This window comes from Thermobia domestica, chromosome 1 (assembly GCF_964235325.1).
Source record: "Thermobia domestica chromosome 1, izTheDome1.hap1.1, whole genome shotgun sequence".
Taxonomy (NCBI): domain Eukaryota; kingdom Metazoa; phylum Arthropoda; class Insecta; order Zygentoma; family Lepismatidae; genus Thermobia; species Thermobia domestica.
In genome coordinates this window covers 42,064,280-42,082,978 of record NC_137454.1, presented here as the reverse complement: position 1 = coordinate 42,082,978, position 18,699 = coordinate 42,064,280, and the positions used below count along the sequence as shown (strand labels likewise).

The 18,699-nt window shown below is 35.5% G+C and overlaps 1 protein-coding gene across 1 annotated transcript in view; it reads right to left on the bottom strand.

Annotated features, from left to right (window-relative positions):
* Positions 1 to 12,423: 12,423 nt before the first annotated feature.
* Positions 12,424 to 18,699, bottom strand: part of LOC145684508 (aquaporin-5-like) — a 165,297-nt gene continuing 159,021 nt past the window's right edge. The window contains exon 4 of the mRNA XM_081756936.1: positions 12,424 to 14,147. Coding sequence (XP_081613062.1) covers positions 13,941 to 14,147 — 207 coding nt within the window. The 3' untranslated portion in view covers positions 12,424 to 13,940. The remainder of the gene's footprint in view (positions 14,148 to 18,699) is intronic.

Genomic DNA, 18,699 nt, shown 5'->3' with positions numbered 1-18,699 from the left:
CCCTTGTTTACAATCACTACAATAGAGACCTGCACGGGCCGGGCTTGGGCGGGCTGACTCTGCTATTTCTTTGGGTCGGGCCGGGCTTGGGCGGGCCGACACTGTTATTTCTTTGGGTCGGGCCGGGCTTGGGCTGGCCGACACTGATTTGTCTTCATGTCCGGCTGGGCTTGGGCCGATTAATTGCAATTCTTTAATAATTATTAACTTTCGTTAAACGATAATTGGAATAAAGCCAAACGTTGAAGAAGTGTGTCCGTGAAAATGTTACAAAGAATGCAATAGCTATTTACAGTTTGTGTTGCTTAGCGGCTCCACTTTCACTATAGAGGATTGCAGGCATTATGCGGTAAATTGAGCTCTGACCTTGACCTTCACTGAAACAACGCTGTCCAGCGAACCTAACGGTCTTCGTTCTCTCTGTTTATTGTTTACAACACAAACTGCCATCTTCCAATATTGCCAGGCGTACAAGGTTTTTGCACACTTTTGAACAGGAACACTTGTACAAAATTGAGTACGTATTATATGTAAGATTGTATTACATAATAACAAACTCGATTTGTCATAACGCTAATATCTCAGTCATCTCAAAAGCAGCAATGTATGTAGTAATAGCGCTTGGTCCATGACTGTGCAGAAGTAAATACATTTGGTTCGGCGATTCATGTGCCTGGCAATCATGAATTAACCATGTAGGAGTAAGAAGCAAAGTATTCACGCTCGCACTACAATTGTTGTTTGTAAACAATTTTCCATCCTAGAGTGAACGGACAATACCTGCTGTGATATGGGCACGCAGGTCATTCAGTGTTGTTGGAAGTGGTGGTACATAAACATGATCCTTTACAAAACGCCACATGAAGAAATCAAATGGAGTCAAATTGTGTGTACACTAATTACAGATTTGTTTACATGTGTACACAAATCACAGATAATGAAGCACACAGGAAGATCTCTGCCTTCCATTCAACGCCATTTTCCTTAACTGCTCGCTACTGACTCCTAACGGTAGAAAATAGAAACACTGGATGGAAACTAAACTTTGCAAGTTAGCCTGTCGAAACTCATGTCTCACAATAACATACGTTTATTAGATATTGCAGAATAACTTTCTGAAATCGGGTCCATCATTTTGACTAGCCCTGTATAATTATTAGCGGTTATATTGACACCTTTTATTATTTCATGTTATAGCAAGCTTCCAGAGACTAGATTATGAGTCTGTATTTTGAGTCTAAAGAATTTTGCAATGTATTGTAAATGTTGTAAGTTGACCAATATGTAAGTTAATAAAATACTTATTTGACGTGTAAACATATTTAGATATAGGGTCTATATTAAGTTCATAAATTGCTATACAGCATATATTCAAACCCAAGAAATGACGACATTTTGTCGCTGTAAAAGAAAGCTAGATAAAGAAAGGGCCCCATTACTTTCAATAGCTTAGAGCCCCATCAAACCTAAATTCGGCACTGATTGCAACACCACTCTGTAGACCTAATATTTTGCTGTTTAATTGTTGGTACTTCCTCTACGGCAAAAATTAGACACAATCGGTAAATAGCTTAGCTCCTTCTCTCACTCAAAATGCTGCTAAGGACGTATTCATGAACTCAGAATCTCCGCTGCAGTAAACAGGGGAGGTATGTCACATGATTATAGTTCACATGATAGATGAGATGGCAATAAAAAACTAGGAATGTCAAAATCAAAAATTTTCAAGAGTTGTGGTATAGCTCCCTCTCTCAGTACACTCCTCAACAGTGAATGTTTCGCATTTGTGTGTTTTAATATGTAGAACTCAAATGTTAAATATTCAATTAATTATGTATTACCAGCGTTTCTCCTTGTATTTCCATGTTAACATATGAAGGTTTAATTAAGAGATTTCGTGTTTTTTTTCTAACTAGATCTAATTACACGCGAAATTATTATAATCGTCACTTCAATTCTAATGAAGATGCATGTAATGATTAAGGATAAATATACTTTAAAACAGTGATGTTCAATTTATAACTCTCTGAGAGATAGGACAAAATAAAAGCCATGCTTGGGAGCCACGTAAATTAAAAGTAAACAAATAAATAAAATCATTCGAGGACAGCAATTTAAGAACATATCAAATAATAATAATAATAATAATAATAATAATAATAATAATAATAATAATAATAATAATAATAATAATAATAATAATAGTGCATAATAATAATAGTAAATTTTCGATGCCCCCTAAACTTTTCACGGTAGGCTTGGAAATGAACTATAATATGATGAACTACGAGAAAATTACTTTTAAGCAGTGATTACGAGATGACGAGTCACGCTCAAGATTCGGCCCACTTATCAAAAACTAAAAATGTATTATTTGTTTATTCTCTACCCTCAAAGTCCATGCGTGACAGGAAGAATACAGGCCGGTAGCCAGCCCAAAAATGTAGGAGGGGGCCCGATTCAATCATATTATAGTTCATTTCCAAGCCTACCGTGAAAAGTTTAGGGGGCATCGAAAATTTACTATTATTATTATGCACTATTATTATTATTATTATTTGATATGTTCTTAAATTGCTGTCCTCGAATGATTTTATTTATTTGTTTACTTTTAATTTACGTGGCTCCCAAGCATGGCTTTTATTTTGTCCTATCTCTCAGAGAGTTATAAATTGAACATCACTGTTTTAAAGTATATTTATCCTTAATCATTACATGCATCTTCATTAGAATTGAAGTGACGATTATAATAATTTCGAAATAAAACATTTTCGTCACGAAATACAAGCAGTGGTGAGAGGTGTACCAAAACAGCGATATCGAAGTTGCTGGTGTTGCAGATAAACCGCTCTGGATTCCACAACTACTAGGACACTGACAACCCTGCTCCATTTCATTGTTTTCCCACCTCCCTTGTTTTCCATCCACCTCTCGTTTCGTCTATTTATTTAGTCCAGAAGCTCATGCAAGCGTGAAAGCGCATTGCAACTACTTCGTGCAACGGCCAATTGGAATAGTGATGGATAGTTTAGTTCTTTTTCAGAATTAGATTCCTTTCAATCTACTCCAAATAAGTGATTTGTTCCTCCAGATCGAATCCGTTGGTTGCGATAAATTGTATGATTCCGACTTATCAGGTTTCCTTACTTTCTTCCTCCAAACAAGAATTCGATTCTTTGTTTTGATCGGATCCTGTGGTTCCGATAAATTGAACAAATTTCAGTTCCCATATGGTTCTTCAATGTTAATTTATCCTTAGTGCACGGCTATTCAATACGTTCGCAAAGCGATTTCATGGCTTATGCGTATGCTGACCATGTATTTAAATGTAGATGGCTAATCACAATGCGCTGGAAATGCTAAAGCAATAAAAAAAACGCAGAATACGTCGGCTAGAGCGTATTTGGTGCGTTTCGGAACAATAGACCGCCTGCTCTTTCGGAATCAGTAAAAGATGTCTAAAGGAAGTGGAAAAAATGAAAGCCGTGTTGCCAGGCAAGGAGATTTTAACAAGAAACAGCTACTTGGAAGATGTGCTGAGTAGTGGAACACTGCTATCATAAAGTATGTGAGTGTATAACGAAAGAAAATTCACAAAAACAAAAACAAAAAAATACAAGGAAATTCCGAAAAAATTAGCTAATCACAGAAAAATCTATGTAACACAATATGGTTATTTCTCGTGATTTGCATGAATGAAAAAAAGGATGTGGCAGTAAGGCCTGGAAACCCTGACTGGCTCAGAGTATGATTTATAACTCTGGCGAAAGTAAGAAAACCGAGTAGCCACCTAAGTCACGTTCGCTGCGGGGGGTAACGCATCGGAAACGCGTCCATTCCAGATGAGCTTATATGCAATCAAAACAAACTCATCATCTCCCCACCTCTTTGCCATTTCAGAACGAGGGAAAATATGTCAGTTATCTTTCTCAAGCTCATACAAAATCTAAAATTTTACCCCAAGTTGTTTGCACCTGATATTGAGAAGGCATTATTGTCTCTTTTAGCAAAAAGTACTTCTTGCTTATTATGGTGGGAGTAGGGAGGGGTAAAGTTGGCCAATTTTTTGTTTTTTTGTTTTTTTGACGTCCTAAATCACATTTATTTCTTGGACGGTTCTATGTAAGATATCTTTTCACTGAATTGTTGCTGAACATGATGTGTCATGACTAAAAATTAGAGGGGTCACAAGACCCACCAACACGAAGGTATGCAACAGTGCTTCGAAAATTATATACAGGGAGTTTTTATAGGAAGTTTGTTTTGAATTTTTATCTAACTTTGTATTGCACCATTTTTTAAATATTGTTGTCACAATGTATTGCCTGCACATGAGCTCCATTTTGTCAGCTTAGAGTGATTATATGGGTTGCCAGGGCTCCCCAAGTTCTATATTTTTCAATTTTTTTTTAAAAAGGATTTTTGATTCTTCCTCTTCTGCGAATTGCACAAGTATTACCTCGTTGGAATCAGTTTTTCATAAGCTTTCCAACAAAGTACCAATCATTGCCCTGTGATAATTAGGGGATTACCAGACACCAGGGATCCCAACCCAGGGAGTCTACTTTTTCGTTCAAATCCGGAATCGATGTATAAAAGCCTAATACTTTTCCCATACTGATTGTATTTGTTCTTGGATTGCATACTAATATGAAATTTTTCTGTATTAATACACAACACACTGAACAGGGCTATGTGATAATATGTAAAAAAAAAAAAAATAGTATCACGTAACAGTTTCAACACAATAACTGTGTCTTCATCAGACTTCCACTCCTCTTGTTTACTTAAATTTACTATTTATTAAAAGATGTGTTACTTATATGACCAATATAGATAAATGAAATAAAGAATGTTAACATATGAAAAACTATAATCATTTCTTTAGATGTATTTACATACATAGCATACCTCCACGTGGGGCGTTGGTAATGGAAAGAGGAATACCAAAATTCAAATTTGTTAGACCACCAGGCAAGGCGCCGACTTTCCAAAATTTATGTGAGTGCATATCAATGGCGGGCCGTGTTGTACATTTTCAGGACAGCCTCGATATTTTTTTGATTGACTTTCTTTTAGTTAAGAATCTTCTATGAACACTGTCATAAAGGGCTGTGCTGTGATAAAGTAAAATATAGCGGTACTATAAGGATAAGTTGGGTTTCCTCTAGCTCAGTTGGTAACACGACTGACTTAAACGAAGAGATCGGGGCCGCGGTGGCTCAGTGGTAGAGCGTTCACCTCTGGTGCTTGGGGTCCCAGATTCGATCCCAGCCCCCGCCAAGTAAACTTTGTGGTGGACAAACACCGTGTGCGTGGGTTTTCTCGGGGTTCTCCCGTTTCCTTCCACTTTCTTCATTCCACCATTTCATTCATTACTCATCATCACCGTCTCCTTTAGCCTAACCGGCATAACCGTGGGACGTAAAACTCAAAGATTTTTTTAAACGAAGAGAAACGGGTTCAAACTCGGGTCCAAGGTTTAGGATAAGTTAATGGATATTATCAATGTTTGTAATCGTAGCATTAAGTGTATGCTTTAAACAACTTATATGATGGGCAATGATTGCAAGAGGTACAAATTAAAATGAAAAAGTCATAATAAAAGCATACAATTTTAATGATATTGCAGAAAGAACTTGTGAACATAAACTATAAAGTGACGAAATTAAATGTGTTACTTGGTTGCCTTTGCACAAGTATATTTGAAACAAACAATTGTTTAGAGATTAGAAATTTTAACTTCCGTTTCAATCTTTTAATTAGTAATTTTTTTTTGGATAATGACAAGTGAGCAATATTTATTTTATATTGTTTTTATCAAAATAAAAACCTTGTGGGTGCGCCGCACCCACAAGATTATTTGTGTGGGTGCTGCAGCCCCCGAGTACCCACGCAGTCGGTACGCATGCCACCAGGTCAGTCGGGAGGAAACTCGCTTTGTTCTAGCAGTTTATCTGGAATGAACTCTAGTCAACCCGCTTTTATCAAGTGAGAGGTTACTCCAAAGAAAACTTCGAGTAAAGAGAGGATGGGAATAAGTAGGAACATACAAGGAAGGATTGCCATGTTTCGAGTACTGTGCTGTGCAGATAGTTCCATTTCTTGCTGATTTCTAGCTCTTGCTTGTTATATGCAGAGACACAGAAGCGAAGGAAGGTTTAGTTCTTTCTAGTCTGAGCAATCAGCTCACTATTTGCTTCTCTATTATGGAATGCCTTTCCGTTCTGAACCATTGCTTTCGTCTGATATAAGCTGTATCAATCCATTAACACGATCCATTCGTCTATTGTTTGATTCCGTTCTCTGGTTTCATCAACCGAGTTCATTGACTCAATCTGTCAATTAAGCTGAGTGAATCTGTATTTTCATTCTCCTGAGAAAATACGTCTTTTGATTCCAGTAAAGTCAACCCGGTTCCTTTCAGAAATTCATTCCACTGGAGGATTCATTCTTTTGGAACGAATCGTTCCAAAGTACCCATCAGTAGTTTGCGTTATATAAACAGACTTCTTTGCTTCTTTAAATGCACAGCAGCTTCTTTAAAGGCACAACATAGGCGTGTTTGACTGCCATAGTACCGTGAAAGCCATGTATAGAGATCCTACTGGCAGGAGATCCTCTCCGTGAACGATTTCTGGTTTTCTGCAGCATTCATGTCAGGCTATATGTGGAAACAGACTGATCGATGCCTGCGTTACCCATCGCCACACCGGTTCATAAGAATGCCATTGGATTTTGTACCCTCTGATACGCACCGATGATACATCGATGAAGTATTGGACCCACTTGTGATCCTTCTTGTTATCAAAGCTTTCATCCTGTCCAGCCTTTGTCGTATCCCAGCCGTTCTAAACGCCCATTGTGAATCCATGCGCTGGACATACTTCCTAATAGGCTGCTTGTAGCAGTTTCATATATCACACCAAGCAGTAAGTATGATTATTTAGTATAAACGCCATAAACTGTTTACCACATTCGAGCTCTTTTCTTTCCTGGTGTTCCGTATTTAATGTCCAGGAGTATCATTTAAGTAAAGAAATATGTCTACTACCATTTAGCTTAGAAAAACATTCGATAAATGTATCATGATAACCTAATATACAGACTTTATAACTACCTAAAATTTCTTCTGAAATCAAGGTACCCTATTCAATTCCATAGCTCTTTTTTAAAAAGAGGACGAAGTTGTTGGGTGAGTGCACCCTGCTAATATCTTCTATTATCTATTATTTTTTTAATTATAGAGAATAGAGTAATCGTCTAAAGTTCTCTGTTTTTATATGGGGTGGGAATGAAATAGAATGCTCGTTACCTTGTTATTCAATTTGAAATCAATTGGTAAATTAACTTATCGAATATTAGAAGAGAAACCTTTTCAGTACAGCAGTTTCGTGTAATAATAAAATTTCAAATGATAATTATTTTTATTATTTATTATTTTCAAGCAAATGAATTACACTGAACTTATTATTTTAGCACGGCTAGAATATCCAATAAACAACCTTTCGACATCAGGACCTGCCTGATTAATGAAAGCATAGTTATAATAAATCAACATCAGTCTTTTTTAAGTTTCTTGAATGTGTACAGTTTAACTTCTGATCGTAATATCAGCCATAGTCATGGACACAGTCTGTTTTTTTCTTCAGAGAGCCAAATGTAAATATATAAATAGTACACTAATATATAACATAGCTATTCTACAATAAAAAGCTTTGCTTCAAAAATCGAGGGAAAATAATTCAGGTTCATAAATATTTCATGGTTAGCAATGCGTACATCTGAGTTCAAGTGTACACTAATACTTGTACAGTAATTAGTTGTTCAGTAGTTTCGGATCTATTTTTGTTTCAAGGTTTTAAAATTCACTTTTAAGTTGAGAATCTTGAAAATTTGTCTGTCAATCATGAACTTGTTTAAAATATTTCGTTCATAAACTTATTAGCGTTTGTTCAAACTTTAGATACATTTCATTAGTCACAAGTCTTCATTCGATGAGAAAGTCATGAGGATTTATAATGTGGCCAAATATAGTAGTATAAAGAAGAAAACCTTTAGAATAACTTGGATCTCGCCGTGAATAAATTTGCATTTAATCTTACATAATTATTTCTTTCTTATAGGATATAAAGCTCATAGTCCTATTACAGAATAGTAAACAAGAAACTTATTTACTTTACTTAGACTCTAATAAGTTTTCTCGGGCTATCAGCCAGGTGAAAATACTAACTTTTAATGTTTCTAATGTAGACAATGCATTCATATTCAGAAGCTGTTATGAAGAGACTAGTTATGTGTGAGCATATGTATAGTGACAGTCTAGAGAAAAACACAGAGTCCTGATTGGCTGTTATTGTGGTTACAAGATATGTCTTTGTTGAACGCCTCTTTTCTGTACCTGAAAAGGGCCGACCAGATAGAACTGAGTTGAAAGTCATTGTCTCTATTGAGATTGTTACTTTCACGAGCGTCGGGCTGTGGCTACCTTTATTATTATGTCCCCAAAATTGCTGCATTTGGCTACTATGTTAATATTTGAAAATTGACTTAATGTCCCAACTCTAAGCTATGCTCTGCTAGTCCTGACATTGGGGGTTTAAGTTATGAAGCCTGATGTAGCTGTTGTGTTTTGCTTGTATCGTTGGTTCTATGGTGTGTCCAGTTTGCCACGTATGATCTACCACATTTACAAAATATACGATATACTTCAGGAGTGTACATGTGCAGGTTGTCTTTCACTGATTTGAGTAACGATCTGATGTTGGCTGGAGCTTTGTGAATAACCCTTATACCATTTCTGGCAAGTATTCTACTGAATTTACTATAAGTGTGGCCGATGAAAGGTAGTGGAGATAGCTTTCACTTAAGACTTCTTAGATCACTTTGTATCGGGAAGTAATGACCCTTTTATGGCCATGTTATTATCTGTGATACTGTAGCCATTCTCTTGTAGCGTCGAACGAAGATTATCGAATTTCTCTTGTAAACTTTCGTTGTCACTTACGGAGACTGTTCTGTGGGCCATGGTGCTTAGCACTGCAAGACGTTGTGACTTGTGATGACAGCTGCTTGCATTGAGATAAATATCCATGTGTGTTAGCTTCCTATATACGCTGTGCCCTAATGCTCTGATGAATATCAAAAAATGGGAGGCATTCATTCCGTTCTACTCCAATTTGATGATGAATTTGGTCTTAGGGTGGTGGCTGCTGATAAATTCCAGATAAATCTCGTAGCGTTTTAGGTTTATGTGACCAGATATAGACTTACTAAACTTAAATCTAATCTAATCCAATCCACACAAACTGGTCTATGGCTATACTCGACCGTGGCTTTGAGAAATGTTTTTTTAGGTGGTAAAGGAGAGTACGATCACAGTGGAGATATTAATCCTATATACAGTGTATTATTAATTAATAACAATTGTTCCTGTACATTTTTCCTACAATGATTATCATCAAATCGGAACAGTTACAGTCCAATACTTGTACAGTCCTATATGTATGAATTAATTTTAAATAATCACAAAAACTAATATAGAATAATTTGTAAGTTATCGAACTTTTTGAAGTGCAGAATTTAGTCATTTAGACCAAACAAACATAATCTCCTCTGCCCACTACAATTCTATTTTATTTGTCCCAATCTCTTTTATTTCTATGATTTCTATTCTTTGTTTCTTACTTTCTTCGCAATTTCTATTGCATTTTTCTGCCTTTTTTAGCACTATTTTAACGGCCACTTCGAAATGACTAATTGGGCATCATCCGCCATTTTCTGTCTAATGATTAAGTTTTTATATTAAAATTGCTATATTACAAAACAATTTGTCATAATATGTGACGGACTAGTTCTTCACATGAAGACAAAACTTCACTAAGGAATTATGGTTAAGAAAGAAAAATAGGTTTAATTAGGTTTTCTTATACCGATGCTTCGTCCCCTACAATTGACCGTCAAAAGTGAGCTTGCACAACTTTGAGGAAAGAACCGAATCATGACTTTAGAACAATATGACATCATTAGAACTGATTTATCTCTGAAAAAGTAATGAAAATACCAACAAATATTTTATTATTATTAATAATAATAATAATGGTTGTAGATTTACTATAGATAGTCATTATATTAACTAACTAACTAACTAACTCTATGGCCTATGGAACCCGGAGGTTCAGTGCCGCGTTCACAAAAGCTCTCCACTGACTTCTATCCTTAGCTAATTGCATCCAGTTTCTACTTTGTATTCCTATCTCTGCGAGATCCATCTTAATATTATCCTCCCATCTGCGCCTAGATCTTCCTAATGGTCGTTTTCCTATGAGTCTACCAGTCAAGACTTTGAAAGCGTTTCTACTTTCTTCCATTCTAGCTACATGACCTGCCCACCTAAGCCTCCTAGACTTGACGACCGTAACAATGTTGGGTAAACCGTATAAACTATGTAGTTCCTCGTTATGAAGCTTTCGCCATTCCCCATTCTCGTTCCTCTTGGGTCCGAATATTCTTCTCAGGATCCTGTTCTCAAATACTTTCAGTCTATGTTCTTCCAGTCATTATATTAACGATGTTAAAAAGAACCTAAATGAGCTTTTGAGACGAATCTTCGGTACAGATTGAGAACAGGTTCACCAATAGACAATCAATACATCAATACAATAGACCTTTTCGACTAATTATATTCTTAGCACCTTCAGCAATCGTATTTTATGAGATTAAATTCTTTAGTTCAGGTTTATCTTAGGAGGACATAACTATTATGGATGTAAATACAGCTTTTCTGCGCAAACTTTTGTCCAAACCGCCAAAGAAACTCTCACTCATTTTATTAGTAGGATGCCTGCACTAGAGGATTTCTTTCGTGACCCAGCAGGGAATAGAACGTGAGAAGTGATGGCACGTGAGTAGCACAGATGGTTAGGTCGCCGAAGGTAATTTGATCAGAGGTATTTACAGTCTAGTATTTTGTTCATTATAGCTTCGAAAATATTCACAGTATTAATAAAACAACACTGACAAAAACATCAAATGTATATTAATAATATTTTCTAACGATTTCGGCAATCTAACTTCATCTTCATCAGACACTTTATGAAAGATCAATCCAACAATAACAACTTAAATATCCACAGAAAGTGAAAGGAGGACAGAATTGTTGGACAAAGTATGGGAAAGCACCTAATTAAAAGTTTATAGTCTCTGTACCTGATTAAAAATTACATTTTGTACAGATGGATGTAAAAAATGAAGGGAAAACTCGATTGGCTCTGGAGAGAATGGGCGTGTCCTCTCTTCACTTTCTAAGGATATTTAAGTTGTTACTATTATTGGACTCGTTTTATTAACATTGTAGAATACACAGGTTTTACTTACTTTGTATGTATACGTGTTTTTCGCTTACTTGCAAAACAAACTTTTTTTTTTCTCGATACATCCTCTGTGTTTTAATACACAGTATGAAGTTAAAGAGGCAATTCCCATTTTTTTCAGTAATGGCATTCATTGGGTTACAGTTAACCTATCACAATTCACGTTGTCTTTGAGTATTGATTCACACTATGTAAAGTTGAAACAAAGGCTACCGAGTAGAAGAAAGTACAACACCACTATCTTGACGTCTAACAATAACATCCTTATGGAAGATTGGATTTGATCATATACGACGTTCAATTTTTTCCTATTTTTTCACTACTGCTTGCCATACCTATATGTTGTTGCGCAAATTACATACTTGGACAATGCCCCCTTTCCTTCTGATATACACATAATAAAGTTCACCCGTAAATTTTCCAAATATTGGTCAATCTGAATTTCGTCATTACCAAACTAGTTAAATGGAATAAGCCGTGTATTGAGTGTATCAAAAAAAGAAGAAAAAAAAAGAGTAAGTTCGGATCTCTTAATTTAATAAGATCAAGGATAGAAAATGTCAATTTTCATTTATATAACAAAAACATCTTTCCCTTACTTTTCATATACGTAATGGAAGTGGAGTGAGGATTGTGGTATGCAGGGTAAGAATACACATGAATGTAGTATTCTTGGTATGCAAGACCAGAGATCCCCGTTTTCCAGGGCAGTCCCCGGACTTTACAGGATTTTAAAGCAAAATTCGTATGATCCGAGACAAATATCAAAAGGCGTTTCCTGATTCATTAAAATCTGGTAACCTTAACATACAATGGAGTAACTTTTCTAAGGTTACTAGGATGAGAGCCGTTCCTTGGCTATACTTTGTATAGAACTGATTAAATGTTATGTAATTAAAATTATGTATTACTTTAGGATTGTTATGCCTTCATATACATATATTCAAACTTCAAGATGACAGAGCAAACCATAACGAAAATGTGATTCTTTAAATGTTATTATTATTATTATTATTATTTTTTTTTTTTTGTAAAATAAGAAAATTCATTTTTCTTACAATTGCACAAACCTAAGATTCTGGAGATAAGTTTTATCTTCAACATTAGTTGTAGACTTATAATCTTCGGAAATATTAATTTTTCGAAAATATACATTTTACGATTTATTTCTTTTTCTTTATTTAAAAAAAAATACATTTTACAAGAACTAGTGAAGGCTATTCAGTGTCATTTATGTTTTCGATTTTGAGTTTTGTGTACATTAAAATGAAATTTTACTATAACTCTTCTTATATTTCTTCGAAGTGTTAAATGTTTCTTCGAAAATCCAATTAAAAATTACTTTTTAAAAAGTGATGTAATATACACTGGAAATGGATATTTAATGAGCAAATATTTTGCAGGTTTCAAACTAATAATAGACCTACGAAACACACTTTTTTGTCATTACGCATATTTTTACCTCAATTTTAATTATTTTCTCGATCCAATTGGTGTTCATTCTTTAATCAATTAGGAGGATATACAAGTTTAAAAAATAATAAAGAAAATTTATGAATGTTATTAGCATTGACAAAGCAGTTTCTCAATCACAATATCACTTTTTGATACTTAGACCTATACTTTTATTTATATTTACTCGATAAGCCTACATTGCTAGGCTGCTATGGAATTCATACTATTCTTGGTTCTGTCGTATATTATTTGATATGATGTAAGTTTATGAATGACTTATGGAAAAGCTTGTTTATTACAGACCAAAAGACTTCCAATACGATATATTCTCAAGATTACTCAGAACTATTCGAACTTAGCCTACAACTTAACCAGTTACAATGAGCTGTACAACCATTCGGGGAAACAGCTGCTGAGATGAATCCCTAGTTCGATCCCATAGAACCATTCGGGGAAACAGCTGCTGAGATGAATCCCTAGTTTGATCCCATAGAACCATTCGGGGAAACAGCTGCTGAGATGAATCCCTAGTTCGATCCCAAATCATGTGAATTTGGGGTTTTCTTAAGGTTTTCCAGTTTCATTCTACTTTGATTCATACTAATTTATCTGTGCTATTTACCCTAAAGGGCAAATCTTTGGACGTTAATTTATTCCATTCTTTTTCCAGAATTATTCATAAAAGTTCTTGCCCATTTACTTTTAACAAGGTCATAAACAGAAGCAAATAATGATGGATTGTCATCTTAAAACATAAATAAATAAATAAATAAGAACCATAAATAGAGAGAAAGAGAGATTATATTCTGTACAGTTTGAACTGAAGAATTTATGTGGTTCATGACTAATACACCTTTAGTAACGGTCTTAACTTCTAATCTAATAATTTATTCACTTGTATTCATTTCTTCTTTATCGTTGTTCATATTATATTGAATACCACTTTATATTCTCATATTTGGTACTAAGCATAAAATAGTATTTCTTATAGTTAGAATTGATACATTTGTTTTTAAATTATAACTCTTTGTGCGCATGTCTATAAAATCCGCCTTTCATCGTTGATGGTACACGTTGAACTTCTCAAATCATCTCAGAAACACAAACTCATTTTTACACTCGGCAATCCAAATTGTCTGGAGGGCTGCTGAGGTCCATCGTATTGCTGCTGAGGACGCTGATATCTCGTGTCAGATCTTGCATATGACTTCGACGCCTAAAGGATCTTCTGAGGCATTGGCCATCGCGAGATGAATCATGGGTATATTCGTACGTGAAAGCACCTAAAACTCCTCCGAGAACGGGACCCACCCAGTATACCTGTTGGAAAAAAGAAATAGATATTCATTATTCAGGAAAAGTTGGTCATTTTTCATCTATCGTACTCAACACTCGCCTATTTTATCCATACTTGTGGAATATATAGATAGTCATCAAAATAATGAATACATGTCTATATTGTAACAGTTAATGATTTAGTATCACTCAACATTCGTGCATTTCAAGTGTTCTATCTTAATGGCGTGTAATGTGGTAGTGTGTAGTATGCGAGGCTGGTAGCGCAAATTCATTCATACAATGGAGTGGACATTGGTGGTAAAAGTTGGAGACCTTTAAGATTACCCAAGAGGACAAATTATGGGTATGCAGTTAGTTGGACCAAGTGTATTCGAGACTGTCAGTGTATCAAGAATAAACAATATCCAAGATGATGAACATAAATTTATGACATCATTAAACTAGGGAAATAGAGGATAGAAATTAAGTCTAGGTAAGAGGAATTACCAAACATTGAAAAGTATTGCCTCTATATTGAAGATATATTTTCTTATCGCAATCATCCAACACGGAGAGGGTTTCATGTACGCAAGCATGGCAACGTCCATTTAAACATTTGGGTGAAAAACAAATAATCCTACATTTTGATTACTTTTTATTCAATTAATTGAGCTAATTCGAATAAAAAGTATTGAAATGTGATGAAAATACTTTTCAAAATACGGATGACTAATTAATTTATTAAAATTATTTAAAATTTGGCAAATTGAACTTAAAGTATTTCCACTACTAAACACTACAAAATTAAATTGTATTATTAATACACAATTCAGTAACGTAATCGTGACGTATTCGTAAATAAGTAATACAATTATATTAACTAAAACGCATTGAAAACTGTAAAAATTTGTTAGGGAACGAACTCAAAGTGAAGTCAATAACAATTCTATACAAAGATTCGTTCCTCCGGATGGAATCTCTTCGTTCCGGAAAGTATATGACTGCGATATTTTTGTCTTTTCTGTTTGGTACTTCCAAACAAGACTTTGATTTTTCTCTGGATCCAATCCTTTCCATGAATTGAATAATTCCGAGTTCCCTATATGGTCGTCCAATATGATTTTTCCTTTCAGATAAACTTTATCAACTGATCAGTTATTGCAAAGTTATTTTGACAGTGTAGGAGGAATAAATATAAGTGTATAAGAAGGGATAGCCATGTTTCGAGACATGCATAGTAAGTTCATTATACGCTTCTTCATCATACAGTGTCTCCATACTCTAAAGTAAATTGCTTTTGAACGCCTCTATTTACCGGTTCACTAGTCTGTTGTTTGGTTCCATCATTTAATCTCATCAACTGAATTCACTGACTCAATACGTGAATTACATTGAACGAATCAATATTTTTATTCTCCTAAATGAATCCGACTTTCGGTTCCGCCAAAGTCAATCACGTTCCTTTTAGATTGGATCCTTTTATTTCATGATTCGCTCTTTCATTCTTGGTTGATTTTAATCCTAAGGTATGGGAATATTCTCAATGCTATAAAGCATTCATTAGCTTTGTCATAATCGAACATTTTTTACGTGGTTTATAATGGAAAATGGTCTTTCATGTACACACATGTCCAAAATTATTGTCGCATGTCTATAAATATGTTGTTGTAGGAATATAATTTGATAACGAAATCGCTCGGAATTTCTTATAATGTTAGTATGTGTATAAAAAGCAAAGACATGTATGTGACAAATTTCATGTCAAAAGAGCAGTAAATAAGACCAATAAAACGAAAATAAAACTTTCTTGTCCATTTAGCAACATTTTGTTTTACAGATTCTAATTTTCGTATTTATAATTCTTTTCCTATGAAATTTACCACAAATATGCATTTCCCGATTATACACATAGTATCAGTATTAAAAGTACCCTGCAAAATCATTATCAAATTATATTCTTACAAGAAGACAGTTATAGATATGCGACAATCATTTTGGACATGAGTGTACATGTGTAAACTTGCTATGAGGGGTGGGCTCTTGTATTTGATGCATTGCAATCACAACCAATAGGGTTAATTCTGCAAGTGGAAGGAAGGAATATACCAAGTTTCATCAGAATCGGATGAGATTTACAGAAAAGGCCTTGGCGCACAGAATGCGGGCTGCGTTCTGCGAACTCCTTCCGTTGCAAGCTGAACACCAATCAGTGTTAATATTGCATCAACTCTGTCAAACACACTCCGGGCTGTGATAACGATCTCAACCAGGAGGTAACGGGCAGCGGTCAGTTGAGTTTTGAGTCAGTTGTTCGCATATTGTGCAGCATTTTCTGAGAAAATTGACACGTTTCTGTATGTTTGGCCGACAAAAAGCGACTGATCTTTTTACCTGCTCGTACACCCTACCATTTCGTAATATGTGTAACATCTCCAGATCCCAGCCCGCCTTAGATTTCGCGACGTCCTGCCCGTATTCGTAGCCCGTATTCTGTGTGCCAAGGCCTTTATTATGGAAGAGACGGACAGACACACAATGGTAATAGAATCGAATAGTAGAAGCTTCACTAACGCTCATTTCAACTATGCAGAAATAAACATTAGCCATATTAAGATATATATAATAACACCTGATATTAATGTGTATAATATGTATAATATATATAATATTAATATAATAATATGTATAATATGTGATATGTATAATAACACCTGATACATAATAACACTTGATATTATGTAAAGATGGGAACTTGAACCGCTTCCTTTACGAACTTCTACGTACGCCACTGACTATGATGTTCCAGTTGTTTTCTCTAGGGTAATGGTTAGGTGGCAGGCTGGAAGAGAAGAACGTGAAAGAACAATTGCTCATAGAAAGATGGCGAGACGACGCAAAATATAGTACTGTCCTATGCATTCTAAAATTTAGGTGTCGTTTTTAGTGTATATGTTACAAGAGTAAATCATACTTCTTGAAATATTCTGGTACACAATATACTTGTATATATTAAAATACAATAAAAAAAGGTTAACATTCAAAGTATAGCCCTTCCTCATGTTGAACTGTGTGCAGCCATCGTCCTGCTAGTTCCTCGATTTCGTGTCGATATCACGTCTTGTCCTTGGAGACAAAGCAGTCGTCACTGCTGTTTCCACCTCCTGCAGGTTGCTGAATCAACATGATTTCAGAAAGTGCACCGTGGACAGAGACAGGTAGTGGTCGAAAGTGGTAAAGTCAGTACTAGGCTATATACTGGATGTGGCATGAGTTCAACGCCATCAAGTTCGTGAATTTTGTTGCATTTTTCGAGTCGAGTTTGGTTTCGCTTATCCTATTGCAGCAGGTTGCGTTTTCGGTTCACAAATGCAGGATGTTTTAGATGTAGTCAGCATACTGACGCTCCAACTGTTTGGAATGAAAGTCAACATTGATGATAAGACAGTTAGGAATAAACTCGAAATAAATCACACCCTCGTACTTTCACCGCTCACAGACCATGACTTTTTGCTCGAAGCGCTGTGTTTGACAATCAGTTTTGAAAGTTTGTCCTTGCTCAATCACTGTTTCTCCCACATTTAGCGTCGATTTCGAAAGTCAGTGCGAAACCACAACACTGAAGTGTGCCCAGTCAAACAGTGTTTGGCCCATATAATACTATATGAATTAGAATAGTCGCAAAAGTACCAGATTCAGCAAAGAAAAATAAAAAATAAAAAAACTACTTTTATTTCTTAACATAGTCTTCTTTTAGCTCGATACATATTTCCTAGTGATATTCAGTAGCTTCGATACCTTGTTTATAGTGCAAGCCGTCGAGCTCCTCAAAATAGCCATTAACAGCAAAATCCACCACGTCATTGTTGGCAAATCTTTTAGCACTGAGTCATTTTTCAAGTTTAGAGAGAGAATATAATCCGAAGGGACTAAATCTGGCGAATAGGGTACATAAGGAAACAATTCAAGGCCAAATCTGGCGAATAGGGTACATGAGGAAACAATTCAAAACTTCAACTCATTAATTTTGGCCATAGTAATAACGGAGTGTGAGTTGGTGCATTTACTTTTTTTCTCCAAATGTGGCCATTTTTCTTGATTTCATTACTCGAACGCTGAAATATGTTTGCATAACACTCACCGTTGATGGGTTTTCCTTTTCGAAGATAATCTATGGAAATTACCCCACATATATACACACACAAGAAAAACTAACGCCATGACTTTGTCAACAGATGTAGGCTAATTGTCTTCGCCTTCTTTGGAGCCGATTGTCCTTTTCAGCAGGGGTAAAAGTGAATCTGGAAAGGTAGGGGGCCGCATGACGTCACGCTGTCCCTCATGCCTATCTTTGCCCATTGTAATTTTTTTTAGAAAGTGGGAGGACGCTACAGATATTTTCTGGAAGTGGGAGGACGGCGTCCCCCCGCGTTTCCCTGCACTTTTATCCCTGCTTTTCAGTCAATTGTGTAGACTGTTCCTTTGTCTCAGGTGTGAAGTGATGGACATATGTCTAATCCATGGTTATGAATCCACACGAAAACTCTGCTTTATTGCTCTGAAACATCGCCAAACATTCGACTGAAGCATCCACAGA